The sequence below is a fragment of the Populus euphratica genome, unplaced genomic scaffold (assembly GCF_000495115.2).
Source record: "Populus euphratica unplaced genomic scaffold, PopEup_1.0 scaffold451.1, whole genome shotgun sequence".
Classification (NCBI taxonomy): domain Eukaryota; kingdom Viridiplantae; phylum Streptophyta; class Magnoliopsida; order Malpighiales; family Salicaceae; genus Populus; species Populus euphratica.
Window position 1 is genome coordinate 33,368 of NW_011500334.1, and position 11,277 is coordinate 44,644.

The window sequence follows — 11,277 nt, forward strand, 5'->3', positions numbered from 1 at the left end:
AAATAGCCTGATGTAACTTTAGTTTTTTTAGATCCTCTTTTTAAATTGATTTTTTTTAAAATTTTACCATTTGATATTAGGTTAGTGGTTATTGAGTTTCATGACTTTTTGTTTTTCTATAAAGTTATCTTGATTTCATATCCTTTTCTTCTTTTATTTTTTTTTCAATTTTATCTTTCAACATTAGGTTATTGGATCTTGAGCTTCTTTTTTTTTTCTTTGGGGTTATATCATTTTCATATCTTGGATCGTGAGTTAGTTAAGTTAATCTAAGTTGTTTAATTTTTTTTATATTTTTTAATTGATTTTTTTTTCAGTTTCACATTTTATCATTTAGTTTGCTTGAAAGTTAACATTTATTTTTATTCATTTTATTTTATATACTATTATCTCAGTCTCATGATCGGGCCGTGAACTTATCATGTGGACTCGAATCAGACATTTTTGTTCTTTTTTAAAATTGAATTTTTTTTAGTTTGTCCTTCAATATTTGATTTACTAGTAATTAAAATTTTATTTTTTTAAAAGTTTTCACTTTATAAGGTTATTTCATTCTAATTTAATTTTTACTTTTTTATCAAATAAGATCATTGAGGCTTTTTTCAAATATTTAGAGTGTATTTTTTTAATAATATTAACAAGCGTTTATTTTTCTTGATTAGTTATTGATTTTTTTTATTTTTTATTTTAATTATATTATTAAATTAATTAAAATTATTGAACCTATTTAAATTAATGATTAGTATCTCAAATTTTTCTTATTCATTTAAAAATACTATCATTGCTTCGAGTATTCTTTTTATAGTATAGCATATTTAGTCATTGACTAAAAGCTTCCTTGTGGATTTATATGAAAATAGCAATCATTTAATAATAATATTGTCTACCATCCTCATTCCAAATTAATAATAAATTAAAAACTAAATAAAATATCTATAAACTAAAGCATTACGTACCCACGTTGGATGAGGGCACACTTATCAAATTTCATATGCCGGCATCACAAATATAAAGTTTGAAACTTTCTTATGTATCAAAACGAATCAGGATTACTAAATCATATTTATTCAATTAAGACTAAAATAAAATTAATTTGAATTTAATAAATCATCGAAACTATAAATTAATCAAATAATAAAGAGTAATAGATTATAAAATATAATAAAATTATCATGTAACATATACGACATATATAAATATTAAACCAAGAATAATAATTTTGTCCATTTATATTTCTAGAGTTGAAAGGTGAATCCAGCTGACATTCTTCAGACGAATAGTAATTTCAAAATCAAAGTAAGTTTATAGGGTAATGATTCATGTTTAAATTTGACCTTCGCAATTTTGGCCTTTTAGTTTTGCAGCTTCTAGAGTTATTATTTTAAGCTAACGGATGGAGTTCTGGCTTCTTAATTGTTATATATATATTATTGTTTTTTCTGCTCAACTTGATGCATACTTTCTTGCAGCACGATTTGTTAATGTTTTTGAGAGTCAACCAAGCTTATATATCTGCACAAAATAACATGATTTTGTCAAGTGTCTGCTTGAGCCAGACAAATATCTTGGTTTTATAATCGAGTGTGAAGGTTCTTCAATGAATTGTTAATAACCAGAAATCTTTTGCGTGAGTTGTCAAGTATTTATTCCGTCTGTATCTGGATGTTCAATTGTCTATAGTATCTGGCTACGGTGCTGGTATATAGTTTTTTCAACTCCTTGGTAATGTTGAAATCCAAAAGAATAGAGGGCAGAGTTTGCTCATTGGTGATGTGATTTTTATATCTGGCTACGGTGCCGATATATAGTTTTTTCAACTCCTTAGTAATGTTGAAATCCAAAAGAATAGAGGACAGAGTTTGCTCATTGGTGATGTGATTTTTCTTTCTACTCTCTATGATCTGAGAGATGGACGGTATTCCTTCCATCATCTTCTTGTTCTGTAACATACTGCTTCTTACTCGTTATGGTTCTTCATATCCGTTGTGCACTGATTTAAGTGAGTGTTTCTTGTGTATTATTTACTCTTCTTTTTTCTTTTTCCATTTTGGTTTGCTTCTGAATTCCAATGATTTTGTTTTGATTATGATTATTTTTATTCTATTCTTTGATTCGGACCTTTTCCTTTTGCTGAATCAGGGTCTCCCTTTATCCCGAAATCACCTCTCGCTTTCTGTCAATACAGTGGAAGTGTTTGCTGTAACTCCACTGAAGATGTTGAGTTGCAGAAACAGTTTAAATCATTGAATGTTTCTGGTGATGGCTGTGCTTCTCTTCTGAAATCAACACTCTGCTCAGTAAGTCTGTCAACCTGATAGTTGTTATGTTCTCATCTTTTTTCACACTTGATGCTTGAAGAAACCTTGGCTGGTGCCTAATTGTTGTTTTTGTTGAATGAAAGAATGATTGACTAAATGTATTACAAGCTTATCGGACTTTCAATTAATTAGTCAGTTAACAATGGTTGAAAACTGCATCGTATAGAGATATCCAAGTGCAGGATTTTTTTATTCATTGATCAGTTCTTGAAACTCGTAGAGATATCCAAGTGCAGGATTCTTTTATTCATTGATCAGTTCTTGAAACTCCTAGAGTTGCCCTTATCTTGACACCCCATGTCATTGTCAGCCTGAGGCTGACTAATCTTTTAAGTTCTAGTCATATGAGGCATAAGATAAAAACCAAACATGTAGCAGATTTCAGGACATCTTTGAACTGCATTACATGCTTTGAATCATTGATTTTGGCAGAGATGTGATCCGTTTTCAGCAGAGCTTTACAGAATTGTATCGGCTCCTCGTGTTGTTCCTGTCCTTTGCAACTCCACAGTTTCAGTAAACTCATCCCAGTCCCTTGCCGCTACAGACTTTTGCTCAAAAGTTTGGGATGAATGCCATAATTTATCCATATCAAATTCTCCTTTCGCGATAGACAAAGGTGAATCTGTGGTTAATTCTTCTTCCAAGCTGACGGAATTATGGGAGTCAAAGGGTGCTTTCTGTAATGAGTTTGGAGGAGCTTCTGACGGTGGTTCAGTATGTTTCGATGGTGGACCAGTTTCACTAAACAGTTCTGAAAGTCCAAGTCTCCCTAGTGGTATCTGCCTTGAGAAGATTGCGAACGGATCCTACCTTAATATGGTAGCTCATCCTGATGGGTCAAACCGTGTCTTCTTAGCAAACCAACCGGGTAAGATTTGGTTGGCTACGGTTCCTGCTGAGGGATCAGGAGAAACTCTAGGGATTGATGAATCAAACCCTTTTCTTGATTTGACCGACGAAGTATATTATGATACTCAATTGGGGATGATGGGAATAGCTTTTCATCCAAATTTTCAACAAAATGGACGTTTCTTTGCTTCTTTTAACTGTGATAAGGTAAAATGGCCGGAATGTTCAGGAAGATGTTCATGTAACTCTGATATGGGATGTGATCCTTCAAAGCTTCCCTCTGAGAATGGAGCGCAACCTTGCCAGTATCACAGCATCATAGCAGAGTTCAGTGCAAACGGTACCTCATCGCAACCTTCCTTGGTAAAGATCTGAAAGCTTTTTTTTCCTCTCTCTCTTGGTTATCAATTACTACAGTTCATATAATCATTTCGACCTCAATTGCAGGCAACAAGTGTGCAACCACTGGAAGTCAGAAGAATATTTACCATGGGTTTGCCATTTACTGCCCATCATGGTGGTCAGATACTTTTTGGACCTGAAGATGGATATTTGTACTTTATGATGGGAGATGGTGGAAGTATTGGTGATCCTTACAATTTTTCACAAAACAAGAAATCATTGCTCGGAAAAATTATGAGGCTGGACATAGACAACATTCCAAGTAAGTATTGGTTTATATAAACGCTCATTATTGGGATTATAGCCCCAAATGGTTTTGAACACAATATAGGCTCTTTTTTGGATACGTGAGGAAAAATCTACTTAAAAATCTTTCTATATCTGGTATCCATAACCATAAAGTGTTTGTTTTTGTGGAAAAATAAAAACATGCTTGCGAAGAAATATGAGAAGCACTGTCAGTCCAAAGGGCGCAGAGGTACTAAACTGTTAGTCTATTGACTAATGATAATGAACACGCTGACTTGTGATAATGCCAAATACAAATGAAAAGAAATGGGTTGATTTCTTTCAATGTGCAAACAAACAATCAATTTCAACGATTTTTACAGTTCAGGTGTCGGAACTATATTTTTCTGATGAAAGCGCGCAGGAACTTGACAGAATTAAGTTTCTATTAGCTTTTGTTGCTGGAGATTTTCTCCTAGTGGAGTAAGTTGAACAAAGTTGTCATATGGAGGTTTCCCCATGGACACGGGGGAGCTTCAGTTTGAGTTTATGTTAGTGGAAATACTTCATCCACTGGTTTGTTGATTAGAGTTAGGAAGTTGTTTAAACTTTGGAAACCCCAGAAAAACTTAACACTGTACTAGAAGAGCTCAGCACTGCCATTCATGGTTTATCTTCAGTCCTTTCTTGGTTACAAATCTTCTACTCCATGCTCTTGTGAAAACCTTTATGAAAAAGGATTTAAGGCTTCCGAATGGAGATATGTTAATGGTCCATCAAGGGGACATGTCTCTTTATGATCCGTTTGGAATTCTGAGCTGATAGGGGGAGATAAGACTAGAGTTGTGGAAACACTTGAGATCCCGACTTGTTCAGCTCTTTAAATAATCTGTTGTCTTGTATGCAGTTTGAACTTGTTCAACATTAGTGGATGCAAGTGACTTCTCTTTCCATGAAAAATCTGGTTTCTTATATTATACTTTTTTCTGCTTCATGTTTGTTTCTGATCATATGACCATGGACAAATTGTCTGAGCTACTGACAGTACATCGCTTTACTGCTGCAATCATTTAGCATAGATGCATTGCATTTTGATATCTTGGTTGCCATTCCACCATATTTTCTTATTAATCTACCATCGCATCACCTCCTCTTTTTTGTAACTTTTCAGGTGGCCAAATGATCACTGACCTAGGCCTGTGGGGAAATTACTCTGTCCCTGGAGATAATGCATTTTCTGAAGACAATGGATTGGAGCCTGAAATCTGGGCACTAGGATTAAGAAATCCTTGGCGATGCTCTTTTGATGCAGAGAGGCCTTCCTACTTTCTCTGTGCAGATGTTGGCCAGGTTAGCCTGGCCTCCTCCCAGCTAGAATAGATTTGAAATAAGATTTTTGGTGGTTGATAATGCTGCCTGCTGGAAGCTGTCTTTCATCTTTATTTTTTTTAATCGTACACTACAAGCTTTCCTGCATTTTTTTTGTTGATATCATTTTCTTTTTTCTGAGATTACTAATGAAGGGAGAAGGGTCTTAATCTTATAGGATCAATATGAAGAGGTAGATCTCATCACCAAGGGTGGTAACTACGGATGGCGTGTTTATGAGGGTCAAGTTCTGTACCATCCCCCAACTGCTCCAGGGGGGAATACATCTGTGAGTTCCATAAATCCAATATTTCCTGTAATGGGATACAACCACTCAGAAGTAAACAATGAAGAAGGATCTGCATCAATTACAGGAGGCTATTTCTATCGATCAATGACTGATCCATGCATGCATGGAAGGTGAGTAAGCTTGATTCTTATTACTTTAGTTTGACCAATTTGGAAAGTTAAATTACTTCTTAAACTCTTTAGCTTGTTTGCCAAGATTGAAGAGATACGAAATATAATAATGCGTCGCGAGTCGTTCCGTTTGGCGTCTTGCAAATCAATAGCATTAGCACAGCAATTGAATGAAAACGATGGTGGTGATGATTATACCATCTCCTCCTTGTAATCTTAATATATAATCTATGCCATATCTGTAGTCAACCTGGAACTCTTCCTGCGAATAAAAGTCAAAACATGGGGATTGATCCAAGTTAATGAGCTCTTTCTTCTTCTCCTCCTGACAAACCATGGTTGGTTGCAGATACCTTTTTTCGGATTTGTATGCTGGAGCAATATGGGCTGGAACAGAGAACCCGAAAGATAGCGGGAACTTCACAAGCACTAAGCTTCCTGTTAGTTGTGCCCATGACACTCCTATCCCATGCACGCCGGCAGCAGGGAGTTCTTTCCCTTCACTGGGATTCACATTCTCTTTTGGTCAGGATAACAGGAAAGACATGTTCATTTTAGCCAGCAGTGGTGTATACAGAATAGCTCGTCCTAGCAGATGCAGTTACGTTTGCTCATTGGAGAATGTCACAGCTCCTGTTCCCTCCTCCCCTTCCCCTTCTGCCGGAGAACGTCTCAGCAAACCACTAACAGTGCTGCTAAATATTCTTTCCTCTGCTTCGTTGTTGATATTATTGAACTTTCAACATATATTATATCTGTAATCAGAGGTGCTTCGTAGATTCATGCATGACATGAAATTATTTATATATATATAAAACAGAAGCAACTGATAATTAGAAAATCTCTTTCCAAATTTTCTGGCGATGGATAAAGCGTGTGTTACGTAACACGGGTGTTAATCAGAATTGAGATGAACAGTTCAATAAATTATTATTATTATTATTATTTTAATTGTTTAAATTGGGGGCCTAAAGAGAAAGACACATAATCATTGCAAGCCTGAAACCAAAGCCAAAATTCATCAAAATCAGATGGTGTCTGGAGCAAAAGCTCTTCCTGATTCGTAATGTACTGTACAAGGAGATGGTTGCTGCTGGATCCATTATTAAAAAGCAATTTTTAAAAATGTTTTTTTGTTTAAAAATATTTAAAAATAATATTTTTTAAGTCAAATTAGGCAATATATTCTCAAACTTAAAGGACTAAGTTTTTATTACATTCAACATAGAAGGAGTAAAGTATAATTTACTGCAACTGCTTTAACTATAAACAAAAACGAAACCACCTTCACTGCATCAAAAAAAACTCTCACAAATGCCTCCCCTCTCGTTACCTGCTACTTCCATGCAAGTACTAGATCCCCTCCCATCTTCCAACATCTTCCTCCCACTTTTACCCCTTATCAAGATCCATATTTACACCACCATCTCAAGAAAACCCAGAAGAAGAGCCCGCTCTCTCCTCCTGTATGCAGCCAGAAAAGATATCTGGACAAGAAACACAACGACAGTACCTTACCGTAGAAAACAAAGACAAGAACCGGTTTATTTAGACCACAGTGTAGATATGACCGAGCTATTACTCTCAATTAGCCAAACCCAGAACGAGCAACAACTATACTCTTTATTATCGCCTTATAAAGACAGGCAGCTCTCAATTCGATTCATGGTTTCAGTTATCTCTCGCGAATCTGACTGGCAAAGATCCCTTGCCCTTCTTGATTGGATTAATGATATCGCACAGTATTCCCCTTCTGTGTTTGCATACAATGTTGTTCTGCGTAATGTTTTAAGGGCTAAGCAATGGGACCATGCCCATGGCCTGTTTGACGAAATGCGTAACCGAGCTCTTGCACCGGATAGATATACGTATTCCACTTTGATAACCCATTTTGGGAAAGCGGGCATGTTTGATGCTTCCCTATTTTGGCTTCAACAAATGGAACAAGACCGTGTTTCGGGTGATCTTGTTTTGTACAGTAATTTGATTGAGCTTTCAAGGAAGTTGTGTGATTATTCTAAGGCTATTTCGATATTTATGAGGCTGAAAAGGAGTGGGATTATGCCGGATTTAGTTGCATATAATTCGATGATTAATGTATTTGGAAAAGCTAAGTTGTTTAGAGAGGCAAAGTTGTTGGTGAAGGAGATGAGGGAAGTGGGGGTTATGCCTGATACAGTTAGTTATTCGACGCTGTTGAGTGTTTATGTTGAGAATGAGAAGTTTGTTGAGGCCTTGTCTGTTTTTGCAGAAATGAATGAGGCCAAGTGCCCCCTTGATCTCACGACGTGTAATGTCATGATTGATGTTTATGGGCAGCTTGATATGGCTAAGGAAGCTGATAGGTTGTTTTGGAGCATGAGGAAGATGGGAATTGAACCGAATGTTGTTAGTTATAATACCCTCTTGAGAGTTTATGGAGAGGCCGAGCTTTTTGGTGAAGCTATTCATTTATTTAGGTTGATGCAGAAGAAGGATATCGAGCAGAATGTTGTCACTTATAATACTATGATTAAGGTTTATGGGAAATCACTTGAGCATGAAAAGGCCACAAATCTCATGCAGGAAATGCAGAATAGAGGAATTGAACCAAATGCCATTACATACTCAACAATCATTTCTATTTGGGGTAAGGCAGGGAAATTGGATAGGGCAGCAATGTTGTTTCAAAAGCTGAGAAGTTCAGGGGTTGAGATCGATCAAGTCCTTTATCAGACAATGATTGTGGCTTATGAACGTTCAGGTTTGGTTGCTCATGCTAAGCGACTGCTTCACGAGCTCAAACACCCAGACAGTATCCCTAGGGAAACTGCTATTAAAATTCTTGCCAGAGCTGGTAGAATAGAAGAGGCCACATGGGTTTTTCGTCAGGCTTTTGATGCTGGGGAGGTGAAGGATATATCTGTGTTTGGATGCATGGTTGATCTTTTTTCAAGGAACAGAAAACCTGCAAATGTGATTGAGGTGTTCGAAAAGATGAGGGGAGCTGGATACTTTCCTGATTCTAATGTGATTGCTCTTGTTCTGAATGCTTACGGGAAGTTGCATGCATTTGACAAGGCGGATGCTTTATATAAGGAAATGCAGGAAGAAGAATGTGTTTTTCCAGATGAAGTTCATTTCCAGATGCTGAGTTTGTATGGTGCTAGAAAAGACTTTATGATGGTTGAGGCCTTGTTCGAGAGGCTGGATTCTGATCCTAACATTAACAAGAAAGAGTTGCATCTTGTTGTTGCCAGCATTTATGAAAGAAACGATAGATTAAATGATGCATCACGGATCATGAACAGGATGAGTAAAGGAGGCGTTTTGAGATCACCAGCATAGAAGTATGAACATGCCCTTGGCCTTGTAGATTTTGCCAACTGTTGTAGATTGCCTTTTGCTGTGCTGATTATTTTGTAAATATTTTATCTGGGCCTCTTGCTTTCCTACCTTCTCATATGTGAAGATGGTAATGGTGCATAAACCAGGCTTTTTACCTGATGATACATTTACACTTTCGATATCTTTTGCCTTCAGTTTCTAACGCCTAATTGAGACGAGAGGCAGGATCAGGAAGACTTGTTTGCATCTGGATGGAGACGAAGTGATTTGAATGGTTTACCATTTCTTGGCCTACTGTTGCAATTGGACATAGAAAGATACGGATATCCCTTTGAATTCACCATTTCTTTGTTGTTCGAGTCTTCGTGTTTGCCAAATCAAAACGTAGAGCTTTGATGAATGTGGCGATGGTGGAATCCGTTGCTCCACCTAAACTGTTGGAATTTAAAATAACATCAACAGGATATGGCGGCAGCAATTTTTATATATATATATATATATATATATATATATATATATATATATATATATTTTCAACGTCATTTTTTTAAATGTATAGAGGAAAGACTAGACTCCATTCCTGCTTCGCCGCCACGAGATGAACTATATTTTTTGCACAAAAAAATGATATTCAGCTATTGTAAACATGTTTTTTATTTTATTTTTATATATAAATAATATATAACTTGAGTTATTGGCCAGACTGGATCAAGTAAGTTGGGTTTAATTCAATTAGATAAGAAAAAAAACATTATAAATCAAATTTGAAGAGAAAAATGAGTAGGATAATTTGAGGATTTTTTTTTTAAAAAGAGACAAGCAATATATTTTAATTCACAATCCATTAAATACAAAAAAAAAAAAAAAACAAAGTAAAAAAAACCGGTCCTAATTAACTCGAGTTAGCATAACAAATATATAACCCTAATAATTAGGACTGAGTCAACCTGAGATATTGTGCCAAAATCGTACCTAGATTATGAGATTAGAATAACTCAAAAGAGAAAAAAATATAAAGCCTTTGTTATTTTAAAAAAATCATGTTAACTTTTCAAATCTATGACTCGAGTCAATACACCTGAAGCATCCTATTTGAAAAAATCATAAAGTTTAATTTCTAATCAATCAAACATTGAAAGATAAAATTAAAAAAGAAATTTTAATTATACAAAATGATTTAAAAAAGAAATTAAAAGGATAAAGATCAAAATTCAAATACCAAATAAATTTTATATTTGATTGAATGATGAAATTGAAAAGAAAAATTAATTTAGCAAAAAAAAAAATCAAAAGAATGAGGATTAAAATTGATATAAAAATTGTTGCAACCCAATTTTGGCCTATTGACTTGTAATTTAATTTTACGATGTTTAAAATGCAAAATGAAAAGATCAATAATTTATTTGTCAACTTGCGCAGAAATTAGGGCTTACAATGTGTTTTTGTCATTCTATCCGTATCTTTAAGATAATAATAGTTATCTGCTGTTGAATTTGATTTTTAATCAAATTCAAACTTTGAAGAAGAGAATAAGTTTGATTTAGATTTTATTTCTCGTAAGCGATAAGACTCTTGCACTATAAATATAGATATCAGTGTATGCAGAACAAGGGGGACGATTAGAAAAAAACCCAAGACAAGGCCATTATCAAAAACCCTAAAAGAAAGAAACATAAAAAAGGAAGAGAGGAGGGGGCGGCGAACCCTATACTAGCCGCCCCCTTTAGCCCCTTTCATTTTCTTTCCTAACTTGGCCTCCCTCGCTTCCATACCCCTCATCCCTTTCGTCAAATCTTGATCAACCCCACAAACACACACATAATGGCTACTGCTACCCACGACTTGGGTTCCCCGAGTCATATCTAGAAGACGTGAGAAGAAACAAATGTTAATAAATGTCAGTTGATACATGCAAGTAAAAAGTTTCTTCTCTTAACAAGTAGGAAGGATGCTCGTTTTGTTAAAATCAAAAGAAGCAAAGAGCTTTTGCACTAGGGGAAAAAACGTTTTGTTTGTGTAAGAGGCTAGTGGGAGTGAAGTCGAACATGGACCTTGATGCTGTGACAAGGTACCTTATTCCTCTTGTATTTAACTTTCCCCTTATTTAGACGTTTCTCAACAGCCCAGTCAACCTACACCACTTACAACAGCAGTGTCATCTTCAGCACCGTGGGCAACCACAAGACCCATAACCGACTAGCAACAAAAAAGAAAAATAAGGACCAGACCACCCCATCAGCGACTCTCTTTCTAAACAGACCTAGTGATTAATAGTTAAAAGTGTATTTTTATCAAGGTTTTATATTATCATTTTGCACTTGAAGTATCAATAACTCCTTAACTAAAACATGTTTTATAATAA

General features: G+C 35.4%; 2 protein-coding genes across 2 annotated transcripts; both read left to right on the forward strand.

The window, feature by feature from the left end:
• The first annotated feature begins 1,793 nt into the window (after positions 1-1,793).
• LOC105113754 (HIPL1 protein) lies at positions 1,794-6,508 on the forward strand. The gene is made up of 7 exons (XM_011010060.1): positions 1,794-1,999; positions 2,140-2,297; positions 2,751-3,533; positions 3,618-3,834; positions 4,972-5,150; positions 5,347-5,588; positions 5,938-6,508. Exons 1-7 carry the CDS (start codon positions 1,909-1,911, stop codon positions 6,347-6,349), a joined length of 2,082 nt encoding a protein of 693 aa, XP_011008362.1. The 5' UTR covers positions 1,794-1,908; the 3' UTR covers positions 6,350-6,508.
• Positions 6,509-6,849: 341 nt separating this feature from the next.
• LOC105113755 (Tetratricopeptide repeat (TPR)-like superfamily protein) lies at positions 6,850-9,109 on the forward strand. Its single transcript, XM_011010061.1, has one exon. The coding sequence runs from the start codon at positions 6,903-6,905 to the stop codon at positions 8,913-8,915; it is 2,013 nt and encodes a 670-aa protein (XP_011008363.1). The 5' UTR covers positions 6,850-6,902; the 3' UTR covers positions 8,916-9,109.
• Positions 9,110-11,277: the final 2,168 nt, after the last annotated feature.

Coding starts and splice junctions, on each gene's coding strand:
- LOC105113754 (XM_011010060.1), top strand. CDS start 1,909: ATGGACGGTATTCCTTCCATCATCTTCTTGTTCTGTAACATACTGCTT. Junction 3,835..4,971: donor GGACATAGACAACATTCCAA/GTAAGTATTGGT, acceptor GTAACTTTTCAG/GTGGCCAAATGATCACTGAC. Junction 5,589..5,937: donor GATCCATGCATGCATGGAAG/GTGAGTAAGCTT, acceptor GGTTGGTTGCAG/ATACCTTTTTTCGGATTTGT.
- LOC105113755 (XM_011010061.1), top strand. CDS start 6,903: ATGCCTCCCCTCTCGTTACCTGCTACTTCCATGCAAGTACTAGATCCC.